At 46.1% G+C, this 19642-nt stretch overlaps 1 protein-coding gene and 1 pseudogene across 3 annotated transcripts in view; one reads left to right on the top strand and one right to left on the bottom strand.

Annotated features, from left to right (window-relative positions):
* The window catches only part of LOC146682316 (glutamate receptor ionotropic, kainate 5-like), a 262649-nt gene that overhangs the window by 231670 nt on the left and 11337 nt on the right, over nucleotides 1–19642 (top strand). For both annotated transcript variants that reach the window (XM_085446431.1, XM_085446430.1), the window contains exons 15-16: nucleotides 15644–15753; nucleotides 16776–16949. In XM_085446431.1, the coding sequence (XP_085302557.1) occupies nucleotides 15644–15753; nucleotides 16776–16949 (284 nt within the window). The remainder of the gene's footprint in view (nucleotides 1–15643; nucleotides 15754–16775; nucleotides 16950–19642) is intronic.
* Nucleotides 8619–10932, bottom strand: LOC146682317 (uncharacterized; annotated as a pseudogene). The gene is made up of 2 exons (XR_014917601.1): nucleotides 10459–10932; nucleotides 8619–9940 (listed from the first exon to the last, which is right to left on the bottom strand). The product of XR_014917601.1 is annotated as an uncharacterized LOC146682317 (transcript).

Raw genomic sequence — 19642 nt, 5'->3', positions numbered from 1 at the left:
TGCACGACGAGGGCTGAACGAGATTTAATAAGACGTTTCACTTGTTCTTCACAGACGTGGAGCGTGAGCGCAGACATCAGAGACTGGTTATTTCTTCTGATGCTGGTCACACTGGTTCAAGCATGAATACCTGAGATGTGTCAGAACAGCCAAATCACAGTTTTTACGCCACATTTTTCCACAGAGCGGTTTGTGTCACTGCTTCAAACCAAGAAACCTCCCAAATAAAGCAAAACATGTCAGAGTACAGAGATAGCGTGTACACATGACGTGAGGAGTCAGTGGGGTGGTGCGATGCCGGGGGGAGGCACGTGTGACCCCGGGGAACATGCTTTTTATGCCAGAGTAGAATAAAGTGTAATTGCACATCCACTACAGTAGGTGGCAGGGTTGTTATGAAGTGCAGCAAACAAACCTGAAAAAGAAATGGAAAAATATTTAACAGCGACGAAAAGAGACGGAGATAACGGGACAAACGAAAGTGTCCTGAAAGCAGTGTTGACAACTTAGCGACTTTGTCGCTATATTAGGCGAGTTTTCAGACCCCTTAGCGACTTTTTTCTAAAAAGCGACTAGCAACTAATCTGGCGACTTTTTCTGGTGTTATTGGAGACTTATTTATGACGTCTTTTTGACGTGAAAGCGGGTATCGCTTTTACTCTTAACAAGCAGCGGTGCTGCCGTGGGCACCTCGCCCGTGCCAAAGCGCTCACAGGCGGAGGACAGTCCTCCAGATAGTCCCCCCGCTGCTATCAGGGCAGAAGACGTTCACACCTGTGCATCCAAACTGCAAATGAATCGCGCATGAGCGAAGCCGCTGCTCCCGCACTGACTGTAATGCAGTCAGGTCTTCCTTTACTCTTATGCTGTTTTGTGGATCAAGTTTAAAACTACTTATAAACACACACACAAAGTAACTCCACCAGAGCGCCTGTTTCGGGTCACTTTTGCCGGTCCAAGCCCGGGTAAAGGAGCAGGGTTGGAATTGTGACATTAAAAAACAATAATTGCTAAAATAAATTTAATTTGTAGTTCTAAATAAACTCTAAATGCATTTAGGACGTTTTTACTCCCTTTATGTCTCTTCCACGATGTTATTTCTCTCTCCAACAACATAGGTTACAATTACATTAGCATGACCAATTATGCAAATTAGGCGATGACGTCATTTAGCGACTTCTAGCGACATTTAGGACAGCCAATAGCGATTTTCCTTACTGAGGAGTTGGCAACACTGGCTGAAAGCAAAGACGAGGAAATGTGCCAACGCTGGCTTCACTGTGACTTTGTAGGTTAAAGTGTTTCATAGATATGAGAAGGGCTGAGTTTGGGTTTTTGAGTCGTTAATGTTGCTGATCAATTGTATTTATTTGTTTCATTTTAATTTCAGAATCAAGTCGGTCAAAAGAAAATGTTTACAGTTTCAATAAGGATTCATTTTTTTAACGAATCCTTGCTCGGGCGCCTCAGAGCGCGCTCAGCCTCGCTGACCTGGCAGCTCGTCCCGGGTTGATAGACATCCGCGCTACCTATAAAAGTAGGACGTTTTGTCAAAACACTAGTCCGACGGGTCAATCAGCAACCTGCTGACCAATGAGATGAAACCTTTCCCCGTGCTTCCCTGGAACAGCGGTCTAAGTCGCACCTTCAGTCGCTAACCTCACTTGAACTGCAGCTCTCTCTGCGTAGCAGGCACTGGACCCTGTGCTCTCCGCCTCCGTGCAGCATATGAAATAATAAAACACCCACAGCACCTGTAAGGCTCATAAAAAATGCATCGCAGCACAGCACAGTGGAGCTGTCAGCACCGCAGGCTTCAAATAAGCAGACAACAGGTTTAATAAGACGTTCCAGCAGAGCTAGCTGAGTTAGCTGCACAGACCCAGACTGAGGAAGCCGCTCAGCGTCGTACCGCAGAGCAGAGAAACCCCACCTCTGTGCGGAGAACAGAGGAAGACTCAGTCTTCCTGTTAAAGTTTAACTTCTTTCTCTCCGCTGTCGCCATGTGCTTCTCCTGATGGAGTCTCGACCTCGCTGTGAGTCGCAGTCGCAGAGAAACTCGATGTGTTTGTGGAGGATTCTCGTGGGATCTTTGATATTAAAATATCAGGTTCAGTATGAACAGTCGGGTTTGCTCAGAGCGCATGAAGCCTTCTTTTTACCAGCAGCTACATGGCCGGAGCTACTGGAGGTCCTAATAACTGAAACTGAAGAGGCACAGGTGCAAATGTTTAACACCAGCACAAGCGTGTCTCATTCTGGGCACGGCTGTGATGGCTGTCTGAGACAGAACAAACCCATGTGCGATGCAGCGTCTGTCCGGATGCAGGTGTTAGTGTCATGTTCCCGGCGTCTGCGGCTCACACAGCATGGAGAGAGGCCCATTGTTGAAACTGTGCTCATTGCTTGGCACGCTGTGAGATCACCTGCCTCACCGCCGAGCTTGAACCGAGAGCTTGGATTGGTTACGCCTCCTGTACCTGCAGCAGGTGGAAACGCAGCGAGCTGGTGCACACGTGCTAGAACATCATCACATCGGCGACGCCAGGATGTAAATGAGGTCATAGCTCCAGTTTAACGTGTGCAGGCCCTGAAGGTTCAGATGAAATGACAGCTGACCCTTCAGGGACGCGTGCGTGCTCAGATCCATCAGGTGAATATTAATGGAGGCGCCGTCAAAGCGCCGCGGGCGGTTTGCTTTCGTCCAAAGAAGCGCTTTTTAGACGATGTTAAAGGTCCGTTTATTTCCAGGCGCCGTCTGTGGACTCGCACAAACTTTTACAAATTGAACAGCCGAGCGTTTGCACCTGTTGACACTTCCTGTCTCGCCCCGGCTCCGTCCGCCTGATGATTGGATGGATTCAGACATGGCAGTGAGGCTCTGCTGCTGGCGGCGGCGATGGCTCGGGCCACTCAGTCAAACTGTGAGTTTGGGACCGAGCGACCGCAAATATTCCTGCGACCCGAGAGATCGCGCAGGAAGAGGAAGAGCTGGGGGAGCAGATAAAAGCCGAGCCGGGGACACAGATGGAGGGCATGTTTCTTCTCCTCCTGTGATTCAGTTTGGGGGAGAAGGTGACGCCTGCTGCTGCTTGAAAAATATGAGTTTTCCAGCCTCTGAGGGAGGATCGGTGGCTCTGCGTCCCTGACTGGAATCTAAAGCAGCGCCTTCACTTCCTGTGAGTCTGACAGAAACCTGCTCAGGTTGTAGATTTTTGGGTGAACCTCAGTCTCAGGGGTTAGGACGCTTTCAGGGACGATTACACTGTTGTTATTAATTATTATTGAGTTCTCTGAGGATTGTGTAGGAGGCGGCGGAGCGAGGGGCACGTTTCCTGTTTTAGAGTCGTTGTTAGTTCGATGTATTTCAGTCCTGTGTGAAATATGAAGGCAGGAGGACTAAGAAAGTCTAAAAGCGCAGGTTAACCCTCTGAAGCCCACGCGTCCAAATCACATGACCAATGCAGCAGCGAGACGCAGCCAAGTGTTGATTGGTCACGGCGTCCACGCTCAGTACACAGAAGTGTTTCGGACACGTGATGATGTGCTGCTGTTGAACTATGGACACCATGTTTGTCTCAGCTCTGCAACGAAGCGTCCGAGCGTGTTCAGGTGTGTTTCAGTCAGCCATGCGTTTAGCGGCCTGTTTTCCTGTGCATGACATCAGCTTTGTGGCATGCACCAGTGCACATGAAGCACGCTGATCCGCAAAGCATGCGTGGCTCGGAGGCGCAGCGGCAGCAGTCAGGCCTGCGTGAGCAGCTCCAGTGTGAGAACTGTCAAACATTTATTCGTCTCTCCTGATGGAGCTCCTGCCCTCAGACACTGTACTGCGGCTCATTAGCATTCTGTCCTCCATGTTTGACCAGGTCCGCTGTGAGAGCTTCGGTGTATCGACTCTACGATCAGTCAGCTGTTTAATGTGTGCACGGAGAGGCCGAGCTCGCGCTTCTTAAGTGTTTATTTAAGGATTAAGTTGAGCGAGAGCACATTTGTGCTCACAGCCTGCAGGCGTGATTTACGCTGTCACAGCGCCGGGCTGACGGGCAGATCCATCACCTCGATCCGGAGGGGAGCTCCGCCCTCCCGCTCCAGTGTGGAGTGGAGAATGTGAACCGAGACGCCGTGAATGTATCCCGCTAACACCAGGCGTCTGTTATCGAGTGCAGCGGTGCTGATAGATCAGCTATCAGCACCGCTGCACACACGGGCTGGTTTATTGAGCTGAGGGGGCGTTCCCTGAAACGCCGCCTTGTCATGAATCAGAATCAGAATACTTTATTGATCCCTGGGGGAAATTATTTAAATTATTTATGTTGGTGCTGTTTGATTGAACTTGAGCAGAGCGAACATATTTTAGTCGTCACAGAGCAGAGAAGGCGATCCCGGGCCTGCTGCTGAGATTTGAATCTTGCAGCTGCGTCTTCCTCTCTTTGTTTCCTATTCGAGTTCATTGATGTTAGCTTTGATTGGGGGCTTTGATGTTTGTTGTGCTTCACATTTTTATGCTGGATTTTGTATCCTTGTTTGCTTTGTTTGGGCTCATTTGTTCCCTTCACTGTTCCCTTGTGGTGGCGTTTGAGTTTACACCGATTTCTTCAACAGCGTAACAGGCGATGTTTAGCCGACTGTCTACAACATCAGTGCACGATGTGAGTACGTCTGTGTGCGCACATGTCGGTGTGCAAACTCACACAAGCCAACAGGAATTAAATCTCAGAAGTCCCGAAGCAACTGAATACACAATCCAATCGTGTCTGCAGGCGTCAACAGCTTTATGTGCTTTGTAAACACACACACTCATAGCTGCGTGTGTGTAAATAGCTCGCGAGCACACTTGAAGATGGTAATCTGTTTAATTGCTCAAGCTGTTGACTTGTGCACACACATTAGAGAAGAAGAGCCATCGTGTTTACCCCTGCTCTCCCCCCCCAGCGCTGAACACTACAAATTTATGTCTGCTGCTGCTCCCAATTCATTAGTGCTCGATATATCATCACTGCCCTGCTCTCTGAATCTGAGGCACAGCGTTTCACTGCGATCGTGTGACGCCATCGCTGAGCAGACGCCGGCTGATTGCGAGGAGAGGAAGCGGCGTCGTTAATATTAGAGCTGCTAGCGGCACACGGCTCTAAATACAGACGCCTGTAAAACAAGACAAGTGTAAATACAACACGATAACAAGCTTCAAGTTAAACTTGTATCTCCTCAGTCTGGATGGTCTCATGTCCTCCTCGTGCTGACACATCTGCCTCCATGGGTCTCAGCCAGGTTTAGCACAGGCTAAAGTTCCTAAAAGTTCCTATCGCACACATTTATTCAGGGTCAGAGGTTAGATTTCTTTTATTTGTGCATGTGGTGAATTGCACCATGGCTTCGTGTGTTCCTGCATAAGCTTGACTCACTTTTGAAGCATCTCGATTTTCAGAGCCAACAGCGGGCAGATTTGCTAATGCTAGCTAGCGCTGTGACTGTGTAGTAGTGATGTGTCGGTCGCGAACGAAACGGCTCTTAGAGTCGGATCTTTGACGTGAACGACGTGAGCCTTGTGCTTTATGCTGGGCAGAGGGGGAGGGGCGGTAGTTACACTCAGTAGCACAGGAACAGAGCGGGAGGGAGAGAGAGAGAGCCAGGGACAACAACGTCACATTAGAAAGGTATAGTAATCATCCACAACTTGGTTGCAGATGATAAAGGATTCAGAAAGTTTATTCATGCAGGTCCATATGACAGAGAATATGCATCTTCTTTTTGTTTTCATAGTTTAATTTATATTTAATTGTGTTGTGTTTGCAGTGTTTTGTGTTGTTTCACTTTAAATTTGTTTAAAAGGGAAAAGCTGAAAATTTAAATAGTTAAAAGTTGAAATGTGAATAGTTGATTTTTGTATTATATGATTTATTACATTTTATGTGGAGTGAATAAATAAAAGTATATTTACGGTACCCTAGAGACAAAGCACGTACAAACTCCAAAACACAACAGAAGTGCTCCAGGATGCTAGGGGGCAGTGTTGAGCTTTTGTTACCTCGTGGCTGCATAAATACAGGCCATTTACCATTTGTGTATCCACAGTATTTCTGATTTCGCGCCATTACCCCGATTCATAGCGGAAGCCGGTTTTTTACTTCCGCTTGCGCTGTTGTTGACAGTTGCGGGGTTACACCTTCACTGTTGATAAAGATTTCTCTCACTGCAGTTTGTTTTACCTGGAGTAAATGGCAACACATCGAAGGTGGATACACAGTAGAGATGTTTTAAAAAGCAGCGAGGACAGTTCAGTTGCAGTGCCTCACCCGTCACTTCTCACGGAGTGGATAGATGACATGAAACTATGGCCCGATGTTAGCTACATCGACATTATTAATTACCTTGTATTTTCCGAAGGCGTTGATGGCGAGGAATTACGTAATTACAAGAGCACCGAGGCGTATAATTACCTGCACAGCAACAAAATTGATAAAGTACTGCTCAACAAACAAGGCGACTTTATTTTTCTTAAAGCAGCTGTAGAGCCGAGCCAGAGTATTAATCAAGCGAAACACTTAGCATGGGCAATGCTAAGAGAAAGTGGAGTAGTGGAGACAGTCGGCTGTTCCTATATCGCCGGATTAGGGAGATCATGTAGCCATGCGGCTGCTATTCTGTGGAAGGTATATCACTTATCTGGATATCACAATGTTTAAATCACTGAAACAGAAACACTGGACTGGTCAAAGGCTGTGATTAAGGAGTCACGCTACTGCCATCTAGCCAAGTATTACGTGGAGCACTGTTTACATGTGAAAGCCACTCGTTAACTTTGTGTGGGCTGTATGCTGTACAATCACATGAAGATAAAATATAAAAAAAATAAAAGACTGAACATTAAGGTCAAATTTACAAGACAAGAAAAACTATAGTTATAAGAAGTGACACAGAGTAGTATAATACATGTTTGTTTATATATATATGTATATTTGTACACACACACTACTTTGAAAAAAATTAGACTGGATGTATATTTCTGCATCAAAAAGTAACTGACTATTAATATGAAATGGATAATATGGGTGACTTTGCCAGTGTTTATATCTGTTTTGGATGATTCAGGTGTATTGACCCAGGGTCATATCTATAACATGCAGGACACCAACCGTGTACTGCTTTTGTTAGTGTAAACTTCCTCATTATGTTAAATCTTGAGTATTGACAGTGAGAAAAAACTATTAATGTTTGTTACAGGTGCAGAATGCTGCGATCAGTGGAAAGACAGGGCTTGCGTGTACAGACGAGCAGCGCAGGTGGAATGCAGGGACAGCAAAGAACCTTGAACCTAAACGTCTAAGCCAGATAAACTTCAGACATCACAGGGCAGAGCAGCAGTACGATGTGAACTCCCGGACTGCAGTGACACAATCTCTCCCTAACACACCATATCACCTTACACATCAAGACTTTATTGACAGTGTTAGCAAAGCACCAGTGAAGCCACTTTTCCTCCTCAAGAACACATTAATTGGAAAGTGTTACAATGCCTCGCCATCTGCAGGTCCTCACAGCAACAGTAAAGTTGATGAGCAATTTTTTCAGCCACACCAAGCACACAGTTACAAACTAAGCTGTAATCCATGCAGGGCATTCTACCAGGCATACATTCAAGTTTCTGAAGAGCAAGCAGAACAATTATAAGAAGAAACAAAAGAGCAAAGTGCATCTGATTTGTGGCACAACTGCAGGAAAATCAGACTTACAGCAAGCTCTGCTAAAAAAGTTCCAGTACGTGCCACCACAAAAAATGACAAATTTTTATCTGAGCACATGTACCCTTCCTTTCGTGGGAATTATGAAACAAACTATGGTAAAGAAAATGAAGTTAAAGCTTGTCATCAGCTGAAAGAACAGGGTATGAACATCCTTCACATGGGTAGTGTTATCAGCATCCAGGAGCCATGGCTCTCTGCGAGTCCTGACGGGGTCATTGACTCAGATGTGCTTCTAGAAATAAAATGTCCTGTGCAGACTTATCCTTCACTCACGGAGCAGCTTACCCAGAAATGCAGCGATATCAAACTGGTAGATCGAAAACTGCAGCTGCAGAAAACTGGCAGCAGAGGCTATTACATGCAAGTGCAACTTACAATGTTTTGCACAGGGCTCAAGACTGCCACACTTGTGATCTGGACACCTACTGAGCATGTTTCATTTACAGTGCAATATGATGAAGCATTTGTAAAGGAACAAGTAAAACGCTTGAGAGGGTTTTACTTCTCATATTTCTTACCTCGACTTGTAGAGGAGTATGCAGCAGGACGGTTTCAGTTAAATGAGAGATACTTGAAGATAATGGGCAAGGTTTAATACATGTTACAACTATAAATGGGACAGTCAGACACCAACATGTCTGCAGAGTTTGGTCTCTGTCTTGTGAATGAAAGGAGACATTCAATATGAAATCTGTTAAATATTTCAATACAACTAAAATGTACGTAGTTGTAACATATGGTGGGAAATGAATGACAAACTGACAACATTAAATGTTGTGAATAGTTCTGTATTTCTGTAATCTTCCAACACAAAAAAATGTCAAGAATGCACAACTAATTATTGTAGATTTGAGAAAAACATTTTTTTTCATTTAAGAAATTTATCACATTGTGGTTGAATAAAAAAGTAATAATTGTTCAATTGATTGATTGCAATTGTTTTATATATACACATACATACATACGCACACACACACTGTATCACATAACCTTTCATCTAGAACACAAGATAAAAAAGTGAGACCTGGAATTATTTACTCTCTACATATATGTACATCAAATTTGAAAATAATCACATTACACTACACAACTTTATGTCCTGAGTAACCATCTTAATATCCCCGAGTCCACAATTGTTCATAACATACACAATTATTGTGTATCACGAATGAGATCCTCTCTTAAGTTCACTAGAGCAGCACATATTCTCAGTATCTTGTCTACTTTAGGAGCCATGCTTATAGGAACAATTTGTGAAAGTATTTTGTAGACTTTCAAGCGTCTGATTGCTCTTTCAACATGGATTCTTACATTTGCAATCCGACGTGTGTATGTTACCTGTTCCTCAGTTAGCTGTCTACGTTTTTTTGTGAAAGCGGGTATTACTAATCTAACTTTTCTCTCAAAGAGTAAGTCTTTAATTGTAAAACCTCTATCTGCCATGACTTCATCACCAGGTTTTAGGTATGTTAATATTCCAGAGTCCATTGTGATAAATTTGTCACTACATCGGCCGCCATATGCCGCAGACACAAACATGATTAGTCCACATGGTGCAACAGCAACCAAATATTTGACTGTGTTGTGTGAATAATAATGGCTGTATGATTCCCCTCATGAGCCCAGATTTCTGGGTTTCTGTAAAAGGGTCTCACTGCAGTCTATAATGCATGTACTATTTGGAAAGTTCTTCTTGAAGGCTTCAGGCATAGTTGCTTGAATAGTTTCTTTTGGCAGCCATGGAATTAATGGTCGGAGAACTTCCTCCAGCTTGTCTAACCAGTGTGAGATGATCTTGCTGGCCATGCTTTGTGATATATGAAACTGGTGGCTTAGGTCACCTATTACACGGTTACTCTTTAATTTCATAAGTGTCATGAGGACTTGATCTCGGACAGGCATGGTAAATTCATTGTTGTCATATCCTTCCAGTGTCGACACAAGTGTGTTAAATGTTTCTAAGGCTATCCCAGTGTACAGCAAAGCGTCTGCATCATTTTGAAGAATGAAATATGCAACTTCATCACACTGAGTCATCTTATCCTGCACATCTTTTCTGCGAGACCTGTTGCAGTATTGATGGTCTTGTTGCGAAGGATCCTCCCACTGTGTGTGGACTGAGTGCAGATGTGGCTCAGGGGGTTGTGTGGAGATGCTGGCCTGGTCTAATTCCACTGAACGTAACACTGTGGAGTCTGAATAAGACAAAAATATGATGTACAGTCAAACTGTTAGCATAAGAGAAACTGTAAAGTGTCACTTAGCTTATTATATTTGAGTGAAATTTCTCATTCTACATTTTTTCACACAAATGCAAAATCATAAATGTCAACATAAAATGTTCCTAAGTCCCCTAAAAATTTGTCACAATTTTATTCAATTAATGTGATTAGATTTTATTTTACATTCTAAAAAAAAGTCACAACTGTTGGTATTTTGCAAAGGTTGCCTTTAACGTTTTTACTTGAGTTTTCTCAACTTGAAAAAATATGTTCTTTATAAACACAAACCTAAGACTTTTACAGCCCTTGGAGCTAATCTTTTGGCATTATTATTATTATTATAAACTTTCGTTAAAATTTAGACTTTGCTGCTAATAACCAGCTAGTGCTGATACTAACGCCATTCACCATAGGCTATTATTTAGTAAAAGTAAAGAATTGCGTGTTTAAAATGCGAAACGGTGGCAAACCACATTTACACTTTCACTTACCGGGTACAGATTCTGTGTTTTTGTTCGTATTACTGGAAGCTGTCACACTCAAAGTGGTCCGAGTGAGCCTTCTTCTTTTCTTCGGTGGGGGTCGGTCATAGCCCAGATAAAGCTCCGGGTCGGGGTGTAGCTCTGTGGGCTTTTTATCGATAAAATGAAAGGAGCAAACATAAACTCTCTTTGGAGGGTGTTTGAGTCTTAAAGCTGCCAGCCACGCCAGTTTCCGATCCTCCTTCCGCGGCATAGAGTGCAGTGCGTAGGGCGGTGGGCACGGACAGGCCTTTCTAAGTTGTTGATGCTCAAGACAAAATGTTTCTAATGCGTTTTTCAGTTTTCTTGAATTATTGTGGCAGCCGATGACAGCACACGTTGAACCCGAGCTCATCTTCGAACAGGTAAAGCCACTTATTACCGCACAAAGTAACTGATTTTGTTGTTAGCAACGACTGAACGCTGGGTCTCGCTTTGAGTAACCGGAAGTATAAAACCGGACAACGGAAGTAGTGGTCTGTCATGGCAGCCTACGTACGCTCTTACAGAAACCTGTGGATAAATACACAAACAATACACACATGCTTTCAATTGTGTAATTTAAGTGATCTAGGTAGTGTCGGGAAATCAGTTTCACCCCGGTTCTTTTTATTCCTCAGGCTTCCAGAGATGCACCGGACTCAGTAGTCATTTCACAAAACCTTTATTCATCTCATTTAAGCATGCATCTTCTAGAAGGGAAGACTTGCCAGGCCGGTGCCCCTCTGCAAAATCTTCACTCCTTTGTCTGTGAAACACAGTTTTGTAGGAGCGACTGTATCATACAACCCCCACGGTGTGCTGCAAACTCTGTGTCTATGTGCACGAGCACGTGAATGCCTGTGTGTGCGCGTACCCGTGTGTCTATGTGAGTGCACGTGAGTGAATGGGCGTGTGTGCGTAACAGTTAAAGCACTATGTGCGTAGGGCTGCTCGATTATGGCAAAAATGATAATCACGATTATTTTCACTGAAATTGAGATCGCGATTATTTGACGATATTTATTTAACCCTTTAAGACCTACTATAGAACCAAGTCCGCCAGAGCTTATATTATTTTTTTTACATGTTGTAGTGCCGTTTGTGGGAGCATTTCAATTTGCTATACAACTGTTATAGCCCATATTTTAATAATATGTATGCATTAAGTCCATAGTAACTACATTAATTGCAAAAAAGTGCAATAAACTACAAAAAAATTGAAAATCGTTTTTGTTTTTTGTTTTTTACATGTATTTCTACTTGGAGAAATTTAAGAGGTTTATCCCTCAAAACTTTAAATACAAAAAAAAGTTGCAAAAAATAGTTTACAACAACAGGAAATTTATTTTGAGTGTCTTCATAGTTTTATTTTGGAGATACAGCAATTTTTATATACTGCAGGAAAAACGAAAAAACAATCCTATGATGCAAATTTGCAAAGAAAACAGCAGGTGCATCAAAATAAACTATTTACAGCAGTGCAATTCGAGTTCTAAGCATCCCAGCAACTATTCAGAAAAGTCAAACATGACCAGTACAGGCTTTTAAGGCCTACAAGTAAAAAACTACAATTTCCGCGAAAATGACGTCACTTCCGGTTTCGGCCAGGAAATGGCGGACATGCGACGACGTCTGTTTCACTGTGGGAAGTGTTACGAACAGCTGATCGGATCGGCAAAGCGTGTTTCTGGAGTATTATGTTTTTGTTCCTGCAAGCGCCTTTTATGCAGTTTTTGCAAAGCTTTATGTGGAAGGAAACTGTGACTTAGGACAAGCTGATGGCATCAGTTGTAAGTACAACTCCTCTGGTTTCATATGCAAAAAAATTACTGCGCTAGCTTACAGGTTCAGGTTCTACAGGGATTTAAAAATAGTTACACAACACGGAGCGTGCTGCTCTGACCGGCTTTAAAGGGTTAACAATGACTTTAAAAAAATAATATAACATAGTGTGCAACACCACTGAAGTTTTTTTACCTCTCTTTTCAACCAGCGGCAGTCACTCTCTCCTCTCCAAATAACTTCTGCTTAGCTTTCCGAGCTTCCCTCGGGTCCTCTTAATCAGCGGTCTCCAACCTTTTTTGCGCCACGGACGGTTTATGCCCGACAATATTTTCACGGACCGGCCTTTAAGGTGTCGCGGATAAATGAGGGAGGGGCTAATAATCGGCTCGGTCATTTTTAATGATCGTTGAAAGCCCAGATCGTAATCGTGATTAAAATTCGATTAATTGAGCAGCCCTATATGTGCGTATATCTCTATGTACGCGCCTTCCTGAGGGTCATAAAAGTCCATCTCCCTTCCAAACCGAAGTTATTCAGTTACAAACTTTGAGACTCCCACCCAGGCATGCCCTGAGGAATTTCCACTCAACATTAACCTCTCTTTGTCTCACTTTCACAGTTCAAACTGGGGGAGGGTCTCCTAGAAATCTACTCCTAAGTTTATGACACACTCAGGCCTTTATTACATCCAGGGCAGTGTCAGAGTCTCTACAATAATTCTACATCCTGTCTAACACATTTCTAAACTCTAAATTAGGCTACGCATATCTTCAGTAGCTGTTTTGAAGTTCAGTTAACGCTAGAAACGTGTTTTGTCTCTAGGGGCCACCGTGTATATTTTTATATAAACATATATTAATAAAACCACTTTTTCTTTTACATTAGTAATTCCTTTTGTGCATAATTTTATATTATTGTTAATAATAAATAAATTAAAGCAACAAAACAACTTGAAGAGCCGAAACCCCATCACTACTGTGTAGGTCAGGGGTCGGCAACCCTGGGCACGCGCTCACTTTGCGCCAGAAACAGGAAACCAGCGGATGTCGCGCTAAACAACAGCAGCACGTTTAAGCTTGATCAGCTGTTGTTAGAATTTATTTAATATTAATTTCTAGTATCAGCTGATGTTTGCTGGAGCCACAGCTGTAAAGCTGCTGGTCATGATGTCGGTTTGGATATGTGGTGAGAGGGAAACATGAAGATGAAACCAGGAGATGTCCTTACTGAATCATCAGAGCTGTGATGGAGAAACAGGTTTACCTTTTAGGTGACATGGATGAGTTGAAGTTATGAACTGTTTCTGAGAGACAAATAACACCAGGATCCTTTTCTATGCAGCTGACAGCTGGTAACTGTGCAGGGGCGGGTCTAGCAAAGTGTTGCCAGGGGGGCATGTAGGGCATTAACAGGGAGAGGGGGGCACAAAGAAATACTTTTCTTTCTTATTCTCATTTAAAATATTTAGCTTTTATTAAATAATTTTCTAAATCTTACAACCAAAGTTTTTATCTGACGTAAAATGTATAGAAATCATACATATACCAACAAGACTGTACATCACTGTCACAGTAGCGTCTGTTTACATTGTTGTGAGGAGACCATAAACAGCATTTGTATTTTCTGTTGTACACTTCATTTGCTGTTATGGATAAAAAGTCTTTTTTTGTTTCAAAATAGCTGAATACTATTCGCTGACAGCTGCCAACATCTGTGAACACATATAAGTGTGTAACTGTTATATTATTTATTGCTAATGCAAACATACGGCACATTGACTTCTGAGGAAATTTTAGACAGCACTCATCATCAAAAAGGTTGCCGACCCCTGGTGTAGGTGGATGGTAGACATCGTAACGGCCAGGTAACACGTGAGACTGTAAGTCGCCGTCACGAGGGCACACATGCATGTTTGCACGTGTACACGTTCCAACCTTATTTCCACCATGGGTCTTCTTGTCGATGAAAGTGCTCCCTCATTATAACGGCTTCGCTGGTTCGCAGATTTTTTTTTGTGCAATTTTTCTTTTTTCTTTTTTTACAGCACATTGTGTTCTGCGTCCTGATTGGCTGTAGACCATTGTCAATCAATCTCATGCCGTGTCTCCTGTACAGTGCAGAGTGCGTTCAGCTTGTCAAATTTACATCAATCTTAGACCCTAGCAGTGCTGCACTGTATGTGTGTAAGTTTCCTCCCAAAGAAACGCAACAATGTTTGGTTTCATCCTATAATTCTGGACTTATTTTTCTACAAAGGTTTGAACTTTGAGAGTTTAAACGAGAGAAAAGTGAAAACGTTCATGCGTGTCTGAGTGTGTAAAGCATGCCGTGACGGGTTTTACAGCCTTAAAACATCCATAATGACTGTAAAAAATAAAGTTCATGGGTTTCACCTGTCGCGGGTTATTTTTAGAACATAACTCCCGCGATAAACGAGCGACCGCTACATATTGATGGATGGCGCGGGGCCGGCACTGTGTCCTCACATCGAGAAAGTCGTGGGTTTGAATCCGCCCGGGTACTCGGGCTTGCTCCCACAGTGGGGTTAGCCTAATTAGCTGCCTGCCTGTGTTAGACCTGTCCAGGTGTTCTCTGCCCCTCGCCCCCTTGTGTGTTGGGTTAGGCTCCACCCCCCTCGACCTTGTGCTGAATAAGCAAGACGGGATTCTTCTTACTGTCCAACCAACCAGAGCTACGCTGTATTGCAAACACAGCTCCCGTAGGAACATTTTCTTTCAGTCGCCAGTGAAGTCGGGAATGCTGGATGCAGCCGCTGTCACCTGCTCTTGTGCCCGGGATGTTTGATTGGGTCTGAGCCACATCACACGATCGTTTCAGCTCTGCCAGCCTCATGAGCTGTTTCTGAAATGAGCCAGAATGGACAGAAATCAGAGCCTGAATAGATTGCCAGCTCCAGTCATCTGCTTTAATTGAGTCCAATCTGGGAGTTCCTGCTCCCCTCACTGCCAAATCCTTTTTCCAGCAGATGGGGGGTGATGGAGGCATCGCAGACAGCAGGCCACGTGATGAAGCGGGTCAACGGGAGGCGTCCCATCAGGGAGCGCTGGCTGACGCTCGTTAGCGCTTGAAAAGCTCGTCAGTGTAATTTTGTGTTCTGTTGTTTTTGTTGTGTTGTTGGAATTGCAGGTTCAAAGTGAACGAGCGCTTTTTGTTCCAGGAGCGTCATTTTCCAAAATGCACAGCTGTCAGTGTGAAGGTGTTTCAGAGTGTGCTGTGATTGGCAGACGGTCATTATCACAAATCGCCGTCCACGGCAGGAAGCTGTATCCTACCCTTTACAGACTGTGGATGAAGCACGAGAGCAGGCGGAGACCCGACGTTCCCGGTCAGGAATGCCGTGGTCATGTGATCTGTGTGTGTGTTTCAGGGTCGTAAGCCGGGCTACTTCTCCTTCCTGGACCCGTTCTCTCCGGCTGTCTGGCTCTTCATGCTTTTGGCTTACCTCGCCGTCAGCTGCGTCCTCTTCCTCGCAGCCAGGTAAGACACCTGTCTGTGCATTTTCTAAGGTGGGCCATAAATCGCTGACGCGCTCTGCACGCCATCCAGGACTTTGTATCGAAACTTTATTTACAGTCACAGCTTCAGACGCTCAGCTCTGCTTGAGCTGACAGAGACAAACCAAGCATTCAGCCACAGCACACAAAAAGTCATTTTATCATAAAGTCGTGATTTGATGATGTCATCAGCTGCTTAGTGATGACATCATAACGAGCTGCACTTCAGAGTAAAAGCATGAAGAGAACAGCTTTAATCTGTGTTTAACTGTAATATGTGAGCAGAGAGTAGGAGGGGCACGCCTCTTCATCTGCTCCGTAACACACATGTTCAATCAGCCAATCACGTGGCAGCGCTCAGGGCGTTCATGCAGGTAGACACGGTGACGATGACCTCAGATCATCTCTGGTTTCTGATCTCAGTCCAGCAGAGCAGCTCTGGAGAAATGTGTGATGATGTCATGATGATGTCATGTCAACATGGACTAAAAATAAAGGAAAAAGGGGGTCTAATGAGGACAGGCCAGGTGTACCTAATGAAGTGTCCGCTGTCATTATTTCTGCCTGGGCTGATTTACAGTCTTCGCCTCACCTTGTGCAGGTGAGAGGCGAGTCAAAGCCGCGTCACGCAGCAGGAAGCGTGGCAGTGACCAACCCGGCGTAACCAGAGGGTGTCCCGTTTCTGTTGAAGATCGACATAGAGTAAAAATATGATGTAACATTAATGGAAGGCTAATGCTAAAATGACTCCACGCAACAGTCGTGCGCTCCAGCTGAGCGTCTAAACACAGTCACCTCGTCGTTTCCTTTCAGGTGTCGAGCGTGACGTTCGTCTCTCTCGCCTTTTTTCTTTTGTTTTCTCACCGCATCGCTTTGACAGAGCAGAGCCGCCCCGCTGCGTAGGTTTAAGGGCTCCATAAGTGCAGGCAGCTGACCGTGAAATGTTAGCCGCGTGTCTGAGGCTAAAGCTACTCTGGGTTTTAATGTTTCGTCCTCTCTCCCCAGGCTCAGTCCCTACGAATGGTACAACCCTCATCCGTGTTTGCGGGAGCGGCGGGACATCCTGGAGAACCAGTACACGCTGGGGAACAGCCTGTGGTTCCCAGTGGGCGGCTTCATGCAGCAGGGCTCCGAGATCATGCCGCGGGCGCTGTCCACACGCTGCGTCAGCGGAGTCTGGTTGGTACCAGCTTATGTTTCAGTCACGCTTTCCAAATGTGCACGAACATCTTCAGACAGACGAACTTCATGTGAAACACGAGGTCATTTACATTACAAGGTCGTTTATAAATAATGGAGGACAGCGAGGACGACCGTTCCTGAGCGGAAGACGGCGTCACGCGGTGTCACGCTCAGAGAAATCACCACCGCAGCCCATCAGGCTGCAGTCATTTTAGCACGTTTCGCCTGCTCTGGTCACGCTGTGTTATCAGTACAGCAGTGGTCGATTCAGGAAGTGCCCCCAAATATGTTCATATGAAACTCCACCCCCTGTGTGCTGCTGCAAACCAGGGTGGGTGTGGGGAGGAGGTCGGGGTGGATGGATGCCACAGAGACACAGTGAGGTGAGCGCTGCATTCAGGGGTGGGCAACTCCAGGCCTCGAGGGCCGGTGTCCTGCAGGTTTAGATCAAATGATGAGTTCGTTACCAGAACTCTGGAGCCCCCCCGACTCGCCCTCACCCCCTCTCTCTCTCTCTGACTCGCCCTCGCCCCCTCTCTCTCTCTCTGACTCGCCCTCACACCCCGCCCCCTCTGACTCGCCCTCACACCCCGCCCCCTCTGACTCGCCCTCACCCCTCTCTCTCTCTCTGACTCGCCCTCACCCCGCCCCCTCTGACTCGCCCTCACCCCCCACCCCCTCTGCCTCGCCCTCACCCCCTCTCTCTCTCTCTGACTCGCCCTCACCCCCCGCCCCCTCTGACTCGCCCTCACACCCCGCCCCCTCTGACTCTCCCTCACCCCCTCTCTCTCTCTGACTCGCCCTCACCCCCCGCCCCCTCTGACTCGCCCTCACCCCCCGCCCCCTCTGACTCGCCCTCACACCCCGCCCCCTCTGACTCGCCCTCACCCCCTCTCTCTCTCTCTGACTCGCCCTCACACCCCGCCCCCTCTGACTCGCCCTCACACCCCGCCCCCTCTGACTCGCCCTCACCCCCTCTCTCTCTCTCTGACTCGCCCTCACCCCCTCTCTCTCTCTCTGACTCGCCCTCACACCCCGCCCCCTCTGACTCGCCCTCACACCCCGCCCCCTCTGACTCGCCCTCACCCCCTCTCTCTCTCTCTGACTCGCCCTCACCCCCTCTCTCTCTCTCTGACTCGCCCTCACCCCCCGCCCCCTCTGACTCGCCCTCACACCCCGCCCCCTCTGACTCGCCCTCACCCCCTCTCTCTCTCTGACTCGCCCTCACACCCCGCCCCCTCTGACTCGCCCTCACCCCCTCTCTCTCTCTGACTCGCCCTCACCCCCCGCCCCCTCTGTCTCGCCCTCACACCCCGCCCCCTCTGACTCGCCCTCACACCCCGCCCCCTCTGACTCGCCCTCACCCCCTCTCTCTCTCTGACTCGCCCTCACACCCCGCCCCCTCTGACTCGCCCTCACCCCCTCTCTCTCTCTGACTCGCCCTCACCCCCCGCCCCCTCTGACTCGCCCTCACCCCCCGCCCCCTCTGTCTCGCCCTCCTTTCACTGCTGTTTAATCGTTTCAGCCTTTCTGTTTATTTAAACTTTAAATAAACCAAAAATATAGAAAATATAATTTTTCAAATTCATTGATTTTGTAAGTTGAAACTAACCTTCCTGATTCGTTTGTAAGTAAGTGCTCTAAGCTCACATTAGATAAGAGTGAGTGTTGGTGTAGGGTGGAGGTTGGGTGGAGGATTCTTCGCTGTGGTTTAGCTGCAGGTTTGGTTCTTTTATTTTCTGTGCAGAGAAACGTTTCTATATTCACGTGGTCTCGTTATCAGGATAATGAAATGATTGTTCCATCTTGTGAGATCATATGTTTTAGCTGTAAGTGTAGCAGTCATATGTACAGTGAGGTGCAGGTGGTGCTGATGGAGGTGCAGCTTGTCAGAATAAAGCAGGTGAGCCAACCTGTAACCGTCTGACTACAAAATCAAAATGTGTGTCGTTACTTTGCCAGAAACATTTTGTGTTGTGAGTTTTTTTCTGTGTAGAACCGAGTATTTCTGCACTGCTGCATCTGTACTTTGACCAAATCAAAGTATGTCAGTACTTCCCCACCCCTGACTCTCCCTCAGTCCCAGTAGCTGCAGTCAGACAGATGGTGGAGTGATACTGGAGGGACTGGAGAGGCCATCAGCATCTTTCCTCTCACAGCTCTCAGCCTCGTCTGGCACTTAGCCTTAGAAAGACTCACGAGTGGCTCGCTGCGCTGTTCACGCTGCATATTCAGGCAGAGTGGAAGCAAAGAGGCCGTCAGAGGGAGGTTAGCTTAAACGCGATCACGTTTGTAGTTTCCCTCTCGCAGCGTCTAAAGATCTCAGATTCCTCAGGACGCGGGGTCATTTCCCGCAGCTCCTGCTGTGCACCCATCACGGCGTTCTGCTGCAAACGCTGAAGCGCACATGCAGCTCCTCGCTGGGCTGAACTCTTTTCTGACTCAGTTCATATAACCTCAAACCTTTATAAAGCCATGGTCCTTTTACCCAGCGTGCTCGGGGAGCTGCCTTGCTGATGTGTGGTGACCAACACAGAGTTGGCGGCGTAGCTCTGGCGTTTCCCCTGAAACTCGGCTCATCTTTTAAGAAACATTTCTTTGTGTGTTTTCTTTTTTTGTAAATGGAAACGAGATCCGTCGCAGTCGTGGGTCTCGTCTCCGCTGACACCACAGAGTGTGTCTTCCACTTC

The sequence above is a fragment of the Copadichromis virginalis genome, linkage group LG22, assembly GCF_057382275.1.
Source record: "Copadichromis virginalis isolate Kocher_CV1m ecotype Utaka linkage group LG22, C_Virginalis_male_GT1.1, whole genome shotgun sequence".
NCBI classification, from domain to species: Eukaryota; Metazoa; Chordata; class Actinopteri; order Cichliformes; family Cichlidae; genus Copadichromis; species Copadichromis virginalis.
This window is presented reverse-complemented; position numbering and strand designations above follow the sequence as displayed.